Here is a 17,376-nt window from a genome sequence, read left to right as displayed (position 1 = left end):
AGCTCTGTTACTTCAGGGACCGTTTCCTCTCTGCCATGTCTTTGAAGTTCCATTTCTATGTTGTTGTTTTTTTTGTTGCGTGCTATCCTCCCAACAAAACAGAATTTTAAATTATGATAACTAATGTTTGGAATTGAAAATGTTTCAACAGTCCCCCTCCATAAATATTCATAATAATTATGTTATGGTCATATTTCAAAGCGCAAAGCTTAATGTTTTGCTAAGAAAGTCAATAAAGAGTTTGATTCAGTCTCTGACACTGACTAGATCTGGTTAATATTGACTGTGAATAATACAGTCAAGGCAATTATCGGTCTGACTGATGGTGTGATGTTCAGAACAAACTGATTACAACCATCTGTCATTGAGGGGGAAGGTTGACTTAAATCTCTTACTTTTTGCCAAACTAGTTTTCAGGCTTTTCAGGCTTTCCAGACTTTCTTAAATCCTGATAACAAAGCTTTCTCATTGACTCACTAACCCAGTTACACAGAGCATATGTTTTGCTGCTGTCTGACCTGTTCATACTCCTGCTCCTCCTGTAAGGCAGCCAATTCCATCTCCTCCCTCTGCTGCTCCTCCAGCATTTCCATCTTCAGCTGCTCCAGGAACTCACTATGCTCATCATCCAGCCAGGCCTCCTCCAGCTAAGGGTGAATGAAGGAGAGAAGCATATGGAGAGAGAGAAAAAATAAAGGGTGAGTGTTATTTGTCAAGGCCGAAAGCTTGTGGCGACACAGTCTCTCAAAAACAAATAGTTGGGTGTTCCAAATGGGTGCCCAAATAGGATTTTCTGGGGGGAAAAACCAGCATGGTTTTAAAATAAGAAACTGCAAGCATCACTGTGATATGGTGTTTGACTGATAGTCAGTTCCCTTATACTTGACCAGCAAAATACTGCAACCACCCCTCATCTTTAAAACATGCGTTCTAATTTAAAAATCAAGCCAATACTGTTTAATGGACATAAGACGGTCACCTTTGACCCATTTTTCTCCATGCCATCCATCATCTGTTTGTCTGCTTTATGTGAACCAAATGGGATCCATATCTGAAGACTTCAGATTTACTACTGAGAGACACATTTAATTACAAAGAATCTTCTATTGCTCCTGGCTCATCTGCACTGCGGCAGAGTCCTTTCGCTTATTCGCCATCGGCCTTGGGCCTGAACTCACTCCACATTAGCATGCCATTAGCTTTTATGGCTTACCGTTGGAAGTCAATTACAGTGGCGCTACATAAAAATAAAACATGATGAGGTGTCTCAGTGGTGGCTTCCAAGAGGAGTGGTTGTGGCAGCGGAAGGGGGGTGGGGGGGCTGGAGTTGGCAACCCCAGACTGCTAAGGTTTACTCTGAGCAAGTATAATGTAAATGAAAAACCTTCAGGGCTGTAATTTGTGAGCAGCATGCTTAAACCCACAGTAGGTGTTTCATTCAGTGGCCAAAATATGCAGTATGTCAGTGCGAGTGTGGGCTCATGTCTGACCTGCATCTCAGGTCTGGCAACCAGCAGCACGATGTTCCTGCACTCGTCATTTGAGAGCGCCGCCATCGCTTCCTCTCGGTCTTGTACATCCTGGCCATTAATCTGAAGATGACATACAAACATGATTACCATACTCACTATTAAGTCAGATGCAAGCAAGCAAACGTGTACACAAATGCAAATATTGGAACAGAGCCAAACACATTCACACACCTCAGGCCAGTTTGTTCCTCTCAATATGAAAGCCCTTAAGAAAAACAAAGTACCACAATAAAAGTACAATGATTTTTTAATTTTTTTTGGAGGAAATTGTAAACTCTCTCTGTCTTGCTCCCTAATATGAAGCAGGAGCCAGCAGGGATTATGAATGGGACAGTAGCTGCAGGCCGACAGAGCTGTTGTGTTCACCAAAGTATCCGGCAGCGTACATACATCTAGCCGTACAATTAACTGGCCACTGACAGGGGGCGTCCATCTTTTTGCAGGCAGAGTAATGGCCCTGTCACTGGTGGATAATAGTGCCAGAGTACTGGTCTACCTCACAAACACACACACACACACACACACACACACACACACACACACACTCCTCTCTTGGCTTAAATCACTCACACAACACATGGTAGACACCGGTAGAAAATTAGACCAACAGTGCTTATGCATCCGCCCCTCACATTTAACGATTGCTTCCCAGACTATTTACTTATTCCTTGGCTTCCATCTTGTTTCCTTTCTCATAATGCACTACTGTACCTATTAACAGACATGTCATGCAAAGAATGCTACTGTGTGCCTCCTATTGATAGACCTTCCCTTCATCTGCCATTCATGCTGTTACTGTCAGTGCTAGAATACCATTAGCATTACCCATCTGTAGTACACAAGTAAACTATCACTGTATACTATGTTTAACCTTAAATTGATGAGTTGGTGGTCTTTTAAATGTCAGCCAACGGTGAAAATTGTTTCTGTTGTTTTGTCCACAACATAAATATATTTAGATTACAGTCATAGAGGAATAAACTACTGAAACTGATTAAACTATTCAAGAGTTGGGGGTTAATTTAATAGTTGACAACTATTAAATTAATTGTTGCAACCTTTAAGCTGCACCAATAAGTATTTTTCACATCATCAATGTAATGTAAAAAAAAAAACACCTAGCAAGCTCAGAGCCTGCTAAGACTACCAAGGATTGGTGGAGACTGAAAAAGCGCTAAAAGGAAAGTGACTATTGGACTTGCACTCATCTGGTCGCTAAAAAGCTTAAATTAGAGCTAATGTTGCTCTGCTGCTTGTGTAGAGGCTCTGACTCTCCTAGACTAAAACAATAATTACCTATGTTACCCACAGAGGCAACACTATCCGGCCCTCAGCCCTAACAACTACCTCTCATTGCCGGTAGCAGAATCTCTCTGAATCTCAGGCCTGAAGATGAAGCTAGGGGCTAATAAAAGTCATAGCCACTCAGCTATCCCACTGGAGGCAGTGAGCTGCAGCACAGCGCCATCCTGATCCAGAAGTCTTAAAAACCCCTGTTGGTGCTGAGTCGGTAACTAAAACAGCCAGGGGGGCATTTCTCCCCCTCTAACAGTCACAGCGGGGGCGAGTTCCCCCTTTAATGTGCTGCCATTAAAAATGAATGGGCCTTCGTGCTGGGAAACAGTGGTTGAGTGTGACAAAATAAAAGTGTTTTTTTTTAATGTTGAATCTAATGAGAACTTGTGTATAGTGGGCCAGTGTGAGTGAGTGTCTTTCTGTACCTGTAAAATGCGATCCCCCTCTCGGATGCGTCCATCTAGGGCAGCGATGCTGTTTGGACTGATCTATAAAGGCAGAGAGAACAAAATAATGCCTCTAAAACACTTTCAGTTTGTTTTTCAAGAGAATCATGGAGTGCTTGAAAGTGTTTTAACTCATTAAATAGACATCTTTCAGCTCAATGTCTAGACCATTATTAACAATGTGAGTAACACATAGGAGGTTGGCTGCCATGGGAGGACCTTAGATGCCAAATGGCTCTCTTGCGACTGCTTGGACAGTTTTCAAAGCCATTTTATCCCAGAGTAAAAGCCAAAACAAATTGAGTTATCACCTTTATCATTTTAGTCCTAAATTGCACCCGCCTCAGTTGTTATATTCTGGCAGGTTGATATAGCACAACCCTCTGCATATAGCATTTATAGCCTGTAACTCAACCACAATACATGATGCACCTGCCCTTCTGTAACTAATGTCAGTGAACAAGGGGGCAGGACACTCTTTCATCAGCCAATCAATCGGTGTCTGGGGCCATTCATTTCACTCTTTCCTATCAGGTGGGATCTCTGGAGATGGTGAGTTGCTGTGGCACTCCATCTTCATGATAGTCCACTCCCACACAGAGGAACACTCATTAAACTGGGAGTGAGGTCACCAGACAGGAATGGGGGGTAGGACAAGAGGGAACAGGGCAAATTGAAGGTAATCTTTCTGCAGTTATGGGGAAAGCACCCAAACCCTGAGTAATCTACAACTGAGAACTGAAATATAGATTCCTTTAAAAAAAAAACTTAAGTGCAACCGAAATTTTGTAAAATAAAAGACTAAGCCTTGTGTAGTACGTTTGTTTGTGTTTCTCACTGTGTTTGAATGGTGGGAAGAAAATGGACCCAGCAGGTAGGAAACAAGGAGCTCGATGGTGGACTGAAAACTCTAAATTACCCTTAAGTGTGAATGAGTGTGTTTGCTGGTGCTTAAACAGACTGGCGACCTGTCCAGGATGGTTGCCTTTTTGCCCTACGCATGCTTGGCTAGACTCCAGCCCCCCTGTGCCCCCAAGTAGAATGAAACAGGTGCACAAAATAGATGGGCCAGTGGACCAAGGAAATGTTCTCTCTCTGCTCTTTGTTCTGATGAATTATTTAACAATTGTACTGTGAGACACAAAGGAAGCGAAGGGACATACACTTAAACAACTCAGAGTAAAAATAAATGTGGCCATTTATCAAGTTGGGGAATTTGGCTTGTTTGAAAACGACCTTGCATTTGTTCTTAACGGCGCGTTGATGTGTTCTCACTGCTTATGCAAGATCAGAGCATGAAACACCTCCTCAAACACATCCTGTATACAGTGACATTCAGCCACCTAATCTAAATGCAGCACACACCTCTGAGCCCTACTTTTTTTTTTTTTTTTTTTGCAGAACTAACACTTAAAGATGCTGCCAGGAGCCACAGACCACAGTGATTTATATTCCACTCTGCTCTCAAAGCGAACACCTTGCAGGGTCCGAGTCAACTTCAAGTGAATCGGAGAGAAAGTTGAGCAGAAGGGAGAGCAGTATTTTCTATGCTTCCAACAAGTGTGAGAAAATGCTTACATGTATCTCACAGCTTACTTGTTTGTATGTCAGCTTTACCGAAAGGACTGTGCGAACAACTCCGACAAGACCTGAGTGCATTTTTGGCTTTTTTTTTTGTCTTGGCAGTCATATCACGTTTGTAGCTGAGAGTGTAATCACATGGTTAGAACACTGCCAAGCTGTCAAATTATGTCATTTCTGTGTAATAAAAGAGTTCAATTTCATAATAAGTATACCCAAAAGAGAAACCTGCCTTGCTCACATGAATACTAAAAAAAAATCATAAATTGGAAGATGAATATTAAATGTCACAATTGATTTAGTCTTCTAGCACTTTCAGTTGTTTAGGCATTTCACTGCAGCACACTAATCCAGCCATGATGATACTCTGTTTCTATAACAGTGTATAATATGTAAATGCAAGACTTCAAAGAACTGAAATAAAAGGAATCTGTACAATATGCCTACATTGTACGCCCCAAGAGTATTAATATTTTCCTTTTTCAAACAGAAAGCAGTCCTAACTGTGGCGGTTCGCAAAAAAGAAAAAGCTTGCAGGAGGTGGATACATATATGTTGCATGCTTTTTTTTTTTTTTTACAATATCTCCAGGAGCAAAGCAGAGTGGGGAAAGATCAAAGAGATACCATTCTGTGTTTAGAAAGTTCTAAAAATAAAAAACTTAAGTATGAAAAGTTTCTCATGGTGAACTCAGTTGGATGGTGTTGTATGAAGCAGTCAGCCCCTTGAATGCCAGTCTATCACCGTGAAGTCATCTGCTCACCTCACTGACATAGATGGCCACGTCCTCCTCTTCATCTGTTCTGTAGCACAGAGTCAGCCCCAACTTCTCCTGGCTGTTGAGTCGAAACAACTCCACCTCCTGTGTAGATGAAAGGGAAAAATACAATACATGTACAAACAAGACCACAAGTCTGTCCTGCATGTCCACAGTTTTGCTAAATTCCTATCTTCATGCTTACAATGGCAATGCTCATATGCTGATGTTTAGCAGATGGGGATAACAATAGCTTCACATGTCATCTCAGGGGACAGTACTGTTCTTGGTAATCCATCCAATAGTCATGGGAACACTTCACCATAGTGCCACCATGATGTGACATTGTGGTTCAGAGGAACAGTGAGGGGACCAGCAAAATGATTACGTTTCAACCAACCACATATGGACTGGACTATCCCTAGAGCAAAGGCAACTTGAACATTTGAGGATGCAGAGGACTTGACTGCTTATTTAGAGTTTGGAACAGTTTCAGCACAAAGTTTGGATTATATCACACAATCTTCCTCAAGAGATGGAGTCTGTCCATTTGTCAGTGAATTAATGATGGATACATTGTTCAGATCACTTCAAACCAACGTGAAAGAGAAATCCTTGAAGTGTTTATAAAAGAAATGTATTACAATTCCATTAAACAGCTACTTTCTATTACTTTCTTTTGATGAGATGTGTGCTTGCGCAGAGAAGCTCTTTAACCTTTTATAAAGACACAGAAAGGGATCTGAAACTCGAAAATAAATTCTAGCCTTCTAGAATGAAACTAAAATCTCGATGCATAACAATGGCTACTCAAACACTAAGTTCCTGCCTCACTGAAGATCAAATAACAATGTTCTTAAAGTTTCAGCATGAAAACCCTACTTGGTTTTGAGATGCTTGTTGAGTCTGCAGTCTCGTCTGAGGTTTTTTGAGTCTCAGAGTGTTTGATCATGAAAGACATTCTCGGCTCGCAGAGTTTGATCGGCGGGGCTTTGATAAATGTCAGAGGACCTCAAGTGTTTTTCTTTCAAGCCGTTTCCAAGTTATACAGAATTAAACTATAAATAAACTTTAATTATGCTAATGCTGCCAAATATACATATTTACGGCAGCACCGCAGCATTCCCCATCTTCCCTTGGGGAGAGATCAACAAACTATTGACTTACAAATCAGGGGTTTTCAGAATTCCCACGAGCATCTTGGAACAGAGCAAAGTACCCTGGCGTCAACATGAATTCTACATTTAAGTTCATAAATACGAACCCACAGGAAGTGAGATTTGACTAACCGTCCTCCCAAGCTTTGCAGACAGTTTGTGTTCATAACCCACTTTCTGCAGCCAAACACCAAACAGCACAAGCCTGCGCCACATTTTCAAATGCCGAAACATATCAAGGGTGTTGGAGGGAATCAAGTGTGAAATGGCCTCTCCTCCGAAAGTCTTCATCAGAGCAGAAATGCACCTCCTCTGAACAGCAGGAGCGACGGTGGTGGTTGAGGAGAGACTACGATGGAGGGAGCAGAGAGAAATGAGGTGGTGGTCGGTGAGGGGTCTTGTGGGGCTCAGAGGGGTCTCTCAAAGAAACGGAGAGATTCATTTCCTCTGTGACAAGTGAGGGTTGGCTGGTTACACGTGTCAGATATGGCAGGGCTTTGCAAAGGGGATGAGTGGTGGGGGGGGTCGAGGTCTGACCATGGTGGGATGTGATGAGGTGGAAAGGGCAATACTATTGCCAGAAAGCCGCCACCTGGTGCCTCTGGCTACCCCTCCGAAGCTGTTTATGACCCCCCACCTCCTCACACACACACACACACACACACACACACACACACACACACACGCACTAACACATCCTTAGGCTCAATCCCCATTTTCCCCTTCTCCCCTGCCACTCATTTCTTCCAACACTTCTCTACCTCTGATTTCGTCACACATTGACAGATCATTGAAGTGTTTTTGGACCTGGGATTTGCTGCTGCTGGGCTTCACACTCTCACACACACACAAAAAAAAGTCATTTCTGCTTCTGTGTACAATCTCAATGCTTACACACGCATGCACACACACGAGTGTACTCAGCAGCTCACACACGTTTGCTCAGACACAGAGAAAAGGGAGCCGATGAAAAACCACATCGCCTGAGCTTCGTCGTTTTATCTTTCTCGACAGCCTCCACCTGATGGGGAGCTCAGATCTTTAATTGACTGTCTCAGAAGTGATGACAACCTCAAATCCCGGGCTGATGCGTGAGGATATAACGGAAGAGAGGGAAAATGACTTTGGTTCTGAATATCTGAGCAAAAGTGCGCTGCAAAAATCCGCCATTAGCTGTATTAAAAATGTTACTAATGAGCTACCGCCCTTATTGTCGCCAGAGATACTGTTAAAGCGGCACATCTCCTGACGCAACGAAGCACTCATGGAGGTAATGGGAGCTACAGACACGGCGCACACCTCGCATGCTAATACGGTGTGAGAAGTTGTGGGATATCTGGGTGAAATATTGAAATCACCAGCAATGTCTGGGAGACATCTGCCTAAAAATAAACCACACAAATTAATTGCTGCGACCGAGGCATTGCCGAGGTGTGAGCAGGTACTACATCATGCCTATCTGGCTCTGCGAAAACATGCCTAAAGTTACCTCTGACTAATTAATGGCGAGATATAGTGCAAGAGACCTGTGGCTAAATGATCAGAGAAAATAGATTGCTACAATTACTGCATGTTGGATGAAAAACCAAACCTGTATGCGTGTTGAACAATGTGACCCCCTTTTTTTTTCTCTCTCTTTCTTTCACCAGATGTTCTTTTTTGCTTTGTTGTTTTAAGACAATATTATACAGGAAAAACACCCACTCACACTCAGATGCCTCAGTAAAAGGATGTTGTCTCCTGATCCATCAAACACACCTTCACCAATCTTGGTCTACTCTCTTCCCTTTTGATATATTTTTTTTTTTTTACCTTTTTTTTTTTTTTTTTCCCAGGCGAGCTCTCTGCCTCTCAGGCAGGAGATTGCTGCGTGGCACGGGGGAAAGAGGGGCTGACAGTAAATTAATGACTGCAATGGCGTGATTAGGGGGAAGATTGCCGCCCACCATCAAAGCACATTGGATGCTGTCATAATAATCGCGCCTTTGATTACCAGTAATTGAAAAGCAGTCACAAATGCATGGATGGCTACCACTGGCAGGGAGAGAGGAAGGAACCATCTCTGAATAAGAGCACTTCGCTTCTTCAGAACTTGCCGAAACTAATCAAAGGAATGGTTACTAACGTGGTGTTGTGGCCACATGCACATCAAGGGGTCCTAGGAAATGTATGATGTTTCTGTGTGAAATTCTAGCTATAAGGCATGGCCTGTGTGTTTCATTATTCCAAAAAAAGCCAGTCATCAGAGAGGACAGGACAGTGTAGGCTCCTGTGAGCCCATGATGTTTTCAGTTTTAACCAGAAGGCTGGCAGAGAATTTCTTCCTCGCCTTTTCCAACTGGATGAACAATTGAGCTACAACCTACTGTATATTTTCATTCACATCCTCCTTCTTTGCTCACTTGTCAAGTGAAGCAGAACTTATTTATAAGTCCGACTGCAAGGTTTTGTGAGTTAGTAAATAAACTGAGAGGGGAGATGCACCGGAGAACATAATGAAATCCAACTGTCACTTCCTTTTGAGGACATATACAGTAGAATTAAAGGTACCAGTTACTGTTTGTAAATCCACCTTCAAAAATATGTAGAAGCTACTAGTCTTTATTTCAGGGTCTGCTGTCATTTAGTAAGACTCTGACAGGCATTTAATTACTTTGAATGCAAATGTGATGCTTCTTTCATTCAGCTCGCTGACTGCAGTCTTTCGTGACCAATTTATGTTAATTGTACAGATAACAAAATACAAAAAATAAAATAATCTACCACAGAAATATATATTCATTAACTGGGTTTCTCTGATCTTTGATTCCGATTACTGAGGCCCCCCTTATTTACATAATTTTGCTACAGAAAACCATCAGCTGCCTGGTTGCATACACCTACATTCTTCTTTTTTTTTCATTTGTGGGACAGCGCAACGAACCGTACATGCTAAAATATCTACTAATTGCTCCGCTGCTGACCAGAATAGTTGCTTACTTTGTCTGCCTGCTGTTTGAGGCTCGACAGGTGGCTTCAGTGTGTTTATTACATTTTTTTTTTAATTGAAATCAGCCGCCTGCTGTGACGGGGCATTCTGGTGAGACAGGGAGCATGCCAACGCATTGGACTCTAACAAGAACAAAACAGACGGTCTTCTCGCAAAATAAGTTGAACCTGGCTCAACTTTTTCTCCAATGCAATGTCATTTAGCAAGGCCACACTACTTTGTAAAATGAGTGGCATAGCTCACATACGTTTCATGACTGGAAAATAGTTCGGATAAGTTCTAAAATCCCGCCTCGGATAATTATAAACAGTTGGAGTATTTTGGCATAAAGCCTTCTTGGTTTTACTGCAGGCCTGATGTAAAAGATGTGAAACCAAAACAATGCGCTGAAAGACTGAAATGCCCCATACACATGAAATTCCTTTCACATGACATGTCATTTGATTTATTTTTAATGTGAAATATTGATTAGCACAGTTTTAAGTGCATGTAAAGACAATATGGATGGTATAGGTTCAAAGGTGGAGTTATTAACATTATAACTCCAGGTGTTTACAAGGAAAAATCCTGTTAACACTTCAAAAAAGTGTACAGTGTTCTATGGATGTGTACTTGTGTTGCATCTGCCATCTCTCTAACCTCATCAGCGACTATACTCCGGGACTCTCACGTGTTGATTACCCTAACAGAAACATTAATGTCCTGCTGTATTAGAAAGGTGCATTAGATTTAGATGGTTCCCCTGTGGTGTGATGGCTAACTGCTCTCCCCCGCCGTGCTTTTTCGTCTAACAAAGGTAATTTAAAGAAATGTCTTTCTTCCACTCTCTTTCCTCTCCTCAAGCAGGGAGCGAGGGATCAGGTTGACTCGGAAAGTGGCTTTTCAGCTTTCGTCTGCATCCCCCCTCACAGCGTTTTCGGTTGACATACAGTAAGTGGGGCTGCATTAGCACCGTATCGAACTCCTCGAGCATGAAATAAAAAAACGACGACGGCTACAAAGCATACACAGTATAACAGGATTTGTTAATAGCAATGAGGCATAAAGAGAGGCTTTAATATATTATATTTGTTCCGATTTGACACTGGGGCCTCTGCAATCCACGCGGGTGCACAGATCTCTTTAGGAGGTGAAGAAGCAGCTCAAGCTCAGTGGGTGGAAGCATTCAGTACAACTGAAATGAGACAAATAAGAAGGAGGGAGGGGTGAGCAATCATCATACATCAGACCAGTCAGGAGCCCTCGCTGGCGATACGCTCACACCTCAGTGACTCGGAAATAAAGAATATTGGATGAAAGCGAGAGAGTGGAGAGAAAGTCTGTCTCTATCTCTTCCAGTCACACTTGAATCCTTGCATCTGTATGTATATCTGTAAGTGTCAGAGATCAACGGCTTTAAAAACATCTCTGACACAACCGCTCATGTTACTTACACTCCAGCAAAGATGCAGAAGCAATGAAATGTGTTTCCTGTTTTTTTTTGTTGTTTTTTTTTACTTATACCAGCGCCTGCCACACACACCTCGCTTTAATTGGGTTTGATCAAGCGCCGAGTCAACCAGCTTGCTAGCATTTTTTCTTCCAGACTTGTGAAAACAATTTCTCAGGTAAGACCGTCACAATTCAGAGATTTTTCAACTTTCTCTTTACGCCTTCACGAGAAGAAGTAAAAAAGAAAGAAAAAAAAAAAGCAAAAAACGTGGAGGCATGTCATCACTGCCAATTAAAGCAGGGGGTTTTTCTGCAATGTGGCTGATCATCTGTCACTGCTGTGCCTCTGGGATCTGCCTGTAAAGTCAATTAGTGTTTACGTTCTTCCGCCAATTGCTAAGCATCATTAAATATGGAGTGTTGAGGGAATGTGTGCCCATGTGTTGGTGGGGTCAGATGTGTGTTGTGTTTGTTTGGGTGCAGTTCAGTGCTGACATCTCAGCACTTTCAGCACTTTGAAGCACTTAACTTCTTTGTTAGCAGTAAAGACCTGCTGATGCTGCAGTTTTAGGGCCAGTGTCCACATCGATAACTGAAAGCTTAAAAAAAAAAAAAAAAAAATCTGATAAAATATATTGGCTGATTTTCAACCTAAAAACGTAACATAAACAGATATCTTAAAGCCCCTACAGAGCAGGAGTGCATTCACACAATTTGGTGATTACAGGAATAGTTCAGCATCTTTTTTTGTGCCAAGAATCAGATGAGAAGATTAATATCACCCTTAATATCTGTGTGTTAAAAATGAGGCTGGCGCCAGGAGTCGATTAGCTTAGCTTACCGATAACTGCTGGATGAGTAAAGTGGCGCCTAACAGCACGTCTACAACTCACTAATTACCACACTGTATCTTGTCTGTTTGATCCCTACATGAACAGGTATGTAATTAAAACGATGGGTTATGGGTTCCTGCTGTTTTTCTAGCAACCTTGTGGCAACGACTAAACACTCCAGGAAGTTATTGCATCTGACCCATCAGCACGCAACTCCCCATGAAACTACTTTATGTTTCGCTAATTTCTGTTTTGTATTGGGTCGAAACAAACTACACAGATCATGTTAATTAGTGCTCGTAGGTTTCTCTCAGCTAACTGTTCATACTTACTTCGAGGTGAATGCCAGTATTTTAAACCTGGGCCATATTTTTACACATTTTGTATGCATATCTGCAGAATGGTACAACTCTGACCATCAAAGCCCCGGTTACAAAAATGGACCTTGCTTTAATGAAATGCTTCGTGGAGAGTTTCTGTAGTTGTTGCATGCTTATAAGTGTCTGACACCAATATTCTATGGAGTAACAACCTCAGACAGCAGCAAACACAAGAACTGTCCCAAAGGATTACACTGCTGCCGAGTATCAAGTATCAAAATATATTGCAATGATGAACTGTTGTATTTTAAATCAAACCCAAAATGTGTAAATGTAGGGCAGAGGTTTTGAAATACCAGAATTTACTTTTAACTCACAAACATTAAAGATGTGACTCATCTGCGAAGTACATACAAACATACCGCACAAGCATACATTAGCTTACAAAAGCGCATGTCTTACCTCATACTCAAACTCCTCTGCCCTCTCTCCATCAGCCGGAGCAGGGGAGAGGTAGTCCATCCCTTCGTAGTAATCCTGGTCCATTGTGTGAAGAGAGTGACAGCTGTCAGGGAAGATGGATGGAGAAAAGAAAGACAGACAGGGGGGCAGAGAAACAGAAAGAGGCAAGAGAAGTTGGGCGTGAGCGAGATCCTTCGCTTCAGTTTCTATCAAACGCGTTCAACACCTCTAAGTGACAGGATTTCCTCGCCTTTGTCTTTCCTGGAATCTGAAGAATAAAGGATTTGTCAAGGGCTTTCACTGCAGCTGGAGTGTGTGTGTGATAAAAAGTATAGCCACTTGTTAATAACAGCATATCCACATAATTTGCTTCCTGCTCTTGACAGACAAAACCCCCCACATTGTACGGTGTAATTCTATTATGTTTCCCTCAGTCACAGAACAAAACCCCATTGTGAGGGCCTAACGAGATGAGCAGCTTCGGTGCCACACAAGATAATTCAGGGAGGACAAAAAAAAAACTTCAGAAAGACACTGTTGAACATGTTGAGTGACGCCTCAGGGGCCACGTGACTCTCAGATAAACCAGCACTGTGAAACTGTCTCCAAACAATCTTCCAGCCGTAAAAACCAGACTGGTAAATGTCAGGATGCTTTATACTCTGATGCCATATAGTATCACACACGACAACATATGGCTTGTGGGTGCAAAGAACACAATTACAAATATACAATCCAGCCTCAAAAACAAGAGTGACAAACATTTGTTGTATCCATAAAATCTGCTGTATATTGGATTTTGCGCCTGAACTCAGACGAAGGGAAGAAAACACGGGTTTTATGGGACACATTGATTACATTTGGGCTTGGCCTGCGGCTGTAAGTAGCCCGCAAGCACACGTTGCACTGTGTTGCCTAGTTTTTTATTAGCCCATTTGCTTTAATCACCTTGTAAACCGTCCATGAGTCAAAATGGATATGCCAAGCAGCCCCAATTATGGCAGGAAGGCCCCGTGGGGGATTCTGTGGTGATAATGTGCGAGATATATACATATGGCAATGATTTCGATCAGGTTATGTATAGTACTTTACACCTAGCGTGCGACACCGACAATCACACACATTTTTTTTTTTATGATGTTTTTAATATTGAGCGGCACAGATGGAGGAGTCGACTAAACTTCCGTACCTGAATGTCTAAGCAGCAGATCCTCAAAGTTGTTTATGATTGTTGGAAGTAATTATCTCCGGCGACAAACATGCAGAGTTCACCGACTCCACCCCGACTTCCCCGTTCTATGCTAGGAAGCTCCTGCATCATTATCGTCTCATTGTTTCACTCCCAAGAGGTGAAACCCAGATATGTCTTTGTGCTAAACCTTTATTGTAGACAGTTTACCTCTCCTCCGAGATGAACGGAATGTAAACTAAAATACCAGCAGAGGAAATAACGAAGCCTGTTTCTTTTGTTGTCTACCAAGAAAACCTCTTGTTGATACTTAAAACTCTCCAGATCTTATTTGGTACATATTTTATGCGTTCCTCTCACATAAGACAATAAAAACATGTCTTTGAGGGATTGTATTAACAGTCGAGATGTGAGCACACTCACACCGAGTGTAACACAACATGTGTTGTTTTGAGGATGTCTTTTTCATCTCATCTGAAGTTTTTGCATGAGCCAAACAAAAAGGACAATTCAGTCGTAAGTCAAAGAAATGTTTCCACTTACCTGTAGTGCTGTTCATCCATCTAGATTGTTTGGATGTCAGCGGCAGAGTTTTGGGGATATCAGCCTTAAAAAATGTCTGCCATGTCTTGCATATAATGGAACTAGATGGCACTCATACATTTGAAAACACAAGAGCAAAGTGTATTTCAAGACGTCATGACTCAAAATACTCAACACACCTTGCTGTGAGCACTTTCATGTAGAGATTTTTCAGTTTCAACTGCGCTACACCTGCGAACCATAATCACAGTGCAGAGGGAAGTGTGCATTTACCCTTGTCAGAGAGGCTCCTGCCCCCAGCGGGGATGTTAACTTATACAGTGTCCTCTTGGCTGAGATGTAACACAGGCTAGCTTAGTAAGCCAGCCTGTCATCCATTATTGAACGCATGCTTCCTTCTTCATGAGAAAGTTGGCAGGCAGGTATAGTTGGGCAGAAAGAAAATATCTCATGCATGAAACTGCTCACAGCAAGTTCGGTGGATAATCTTAAGTAAGCGGTGGTTGTTTGTGGAATAAGACACTGCTTTTGGCACTTTGAGCACCAAAGGCTGAGTGCCATCTAGCTCCATTTTATTTGAAAGGAGGCAGACATCTCTATGGCGGATATCTTTGAAACTTGCCGGCTCACACCAAAACAATCACAAATAGCCCTACAGGTAAGAAGGAAAATAATGCATTTTTGATTTTTGGGGCTGTGCTGTTGATTTGAGCGGCTGTGTTATGCTTCTTTTCAGACGGGGGAATGTGAAAGATAATTCAGCATCAAAAATTATGTAGGACTGTTAATGAACTGCACTATGAGCGCTGATTTATTTGTAAGTGCCTCCTGCCACTCAACCACAATTATCCCCCATGGGACTGTCTGTGCTGTGTCGAAGAGACGTAGGAATAACAATTTCAGTGACAGATCCAGATGGTCGTGCATTCGCGGCCGTCATACATGGCTACATCTTTTGCTCCTGATATTTACTCTCAGTGTTTTCAAACTCAACCTCCTTAGTGATACACTGAAATTGATGCTTTATACCAAACAACACACTGACATTCCGTGCACACCTCGCACATGTATTCTGTATTAATGGTTAATGAAGACCACTTAGCCCCGTCCTTTATTTCTCTTTCTCCTTTATCTTTTAAAAAGTGGGTTTGTTCTATTGGTATAAAGACGACGTGAAGGACACTGAGAGGCTCATTTATCACACAAATCTATATCCGTCAGAATCGAGTGAGCAGCCAGTTAGACAATTAATTTATATTTTACAGACGCCTTCCATACTTGTAATGCTAATCCTGCAGACGCTGATATTTCTGCTTCATAGCTCAGTGACATTTCTCACTACTTTCTTTTTGCCTCCTTCCTAATTTCCATCAGTCTCAGCCAAAGTCAAAACAAGGACACAACAACAAAGTCTTTGTGGCACTGGATCAAAATCCTCTGTAATTGCATATCAAATGAAATACAAATATATGAAACTGGATCAAATCATTGGGTTCCTTCAAATTATAATCCCTGTTTTGACTATCAAGCATAGCTCACAGTCATAATTTACAGAGATGTACAATAACTACATACATTTCCTGCTGCACATACCTGTCGGAGAGCAGGAAGGGACAGACGTCAGGCACAGGAGGGGTCGAAGGCCGGAGCTTTGCCAGCGCCATGATGTGTTCAAAGGTGATGTCAGTCTGAGTGCACACGTCCACCACATGGATTTCCTGAGGGGGGCCATGGGGGCGGCCGCTGGGGGTCCGCCGGATGACCTGCACCACGACGGGGTCCTTGGCAGCGCGAAAGGCCTCCACAGTCTCCTCATGGCTGGACTTGGACAACTCTTTCCCATTCACCTGAGAAGGACAGGGGAAATGTAAGTATTTGCGCAAAGGGTTGTTTGTTGTTGTTTCAAATATCAAAACTTGGTCTGCTTTATTCAATGTGGCTCTTCTTTGTTGCTATAGAAACATTTTACAAAGCAGAGCCGTTGTGGAGACAGACCTCGCTGCTGCACCCAAGTCTCTTTGCAGAGTCAAAGAACCACATTTTTCTGGCTAAGTGACATTAGACTAAAAGCCAGCGAAAAAGCCAAGGGGGAAGACAGAGATAATATTATTTTCTGAGCCTGAGAAGTCTGCATAACAACAACGCTGAGCGCTTCATCCTCGCCACTTCACTGCTGCCTGCTTTCAGAAATTTAACTCCTTCCAACTCCCCAGCCTCCTCGATTATTAGCATTTAGTCATATGTGAAATTTGAATTTCTTTTGTGTGGATGTTTGATGGCTTGTGAGCAGGCTTCCTGCACCTCCTTAAACACTGAATTCTAGAACTTTCCAAAGACATCGAGACGACTGAGAAGTGTTATAATGAGTACTAGCCGAGCTTTCAGGGGCTCAAAGACAACAAGAGAAAGGGACTTAAATGCATGAACACTTGTCAATAATGCTGTGGTGTTAGAGAGATGGCAGGAAACTGAGGGACACACACACACACACACACACAGTGGAACACACAGTAGCCTTTGTACTAACACTGAGTTAAAAAAAAATAGCAAAACATGCCCAGAGAGTATAACTTTAAACCCTTTCAAAGATTCAGGTCCTTATTTTTTATAATTTTTAAAAATATATTCCTTATAACTTTCCAGGAACTCACAGTTGCTCCACAGCATCAAACGAGGTGCAACACAGGCAAAACTGCCATATTCATTTGCATATTGGTGCAGCAAATGGTTAAAACTGTGATGTAAATTGTACACGGGTTCAACTGTTTTTTTTTTTTTTTTAAGTTTACTGGAAAACTTAGGCATCAGACCCAAACAAAACCACCTACACAGTCTGAACA

At 42.2% G+C, this 17,376-nt stretch overlaps 1 protein-coding gene and 1 long non-coding RNA gene across 8 annotated transcripts in view; one reads left to right on the top strand and one right to left on the bottom strand.

Moving 5' to 3' along the window:
* The window catches only part of LOC119024757, a 31,082-nt gene extending 25,787 nt beyond the window's left edge, over positions 1 to 5,295 (top strand). The window contains exons 2-3 of one of the 3 annotated variants that reach the window (XR_005076592.1): positions 585 to 698; positions 4,676 to 5,295. This is a non-coding gene — a long non-coding RNA (uncharacterized LOC119024757). Of the gene's footprint in view, positions 1 to 546; positions 699 to 4,675 lie in introns of all 3 variants that reach the window. The other 2 variants (XR_005076593.1, XR_005076591.1) reach the window with 2 other exon arrangements.
* Positions 1 to 17,376, bottom strand: part of LOC119024756 (PDZ domain-containing RING finger protein 4-like) — a 129,244-nt gene that overhangs the window by 3,816 nt on the left and 108,052 nt on the right. For 3 of the 5 annotated variants that reach the window (XM_037107830.1, XM_037107831.1, XM_037107832.1), the window contains 6 exons: positions 16,130 to 16,383; positions 12,805 to 12,907; positions 5,619 to 5,717; positions 3,254 to 3,316; positions 1,491 to 1,592; positions 519 to 647 (listed from right to left, as the gene is read on the bottom strand). In XM_037107830.1, coding sequence (XP_036963725.1) covers positions 519 to 647; positions 1,491 to 1,592; positions 3,254 to 3,316; positions 5,619 to 5,717; positions 12,805 to 12,907; positions 16,130 to 16,383 — 750 coding nt within the window. Of the gene's footprint in view, positions 1 to 518; positions 648 to 1,490; positions 1,593 to 3,253; positions 3,317 to 5,302; positions 5,421 to 5,618; positions 5,718 to 5,817; positions 6,271 to 12,804; positions 12,908 to 16,129; positions 16,384 to 17,376 lie in introns of those variants that run through there. The other 2 variants (XM_037107833.1, XM_037107834.1) reach the window with 2 other exon arrangements.

The sequence above is a fragment of the Acanthopagrus latus genome, chromosome 8, assembly GCF_904848185.1.
Source record: "Acanthopagrus latus isolate v.2019 chromosome 8, fAcaLat1.1, whole genome shotgun sequence".
NCBI classification, from domain to species: domain Eukaryota; kingdom Metazoa; phylum Chordata; class Actinopteri; order Spariformes; family Sparidae; genus Acanthopagrus; species Acanthopagrus latus.
This window is presented reverse-complemented; position numbering and strand designations above follow the sequence as displayed.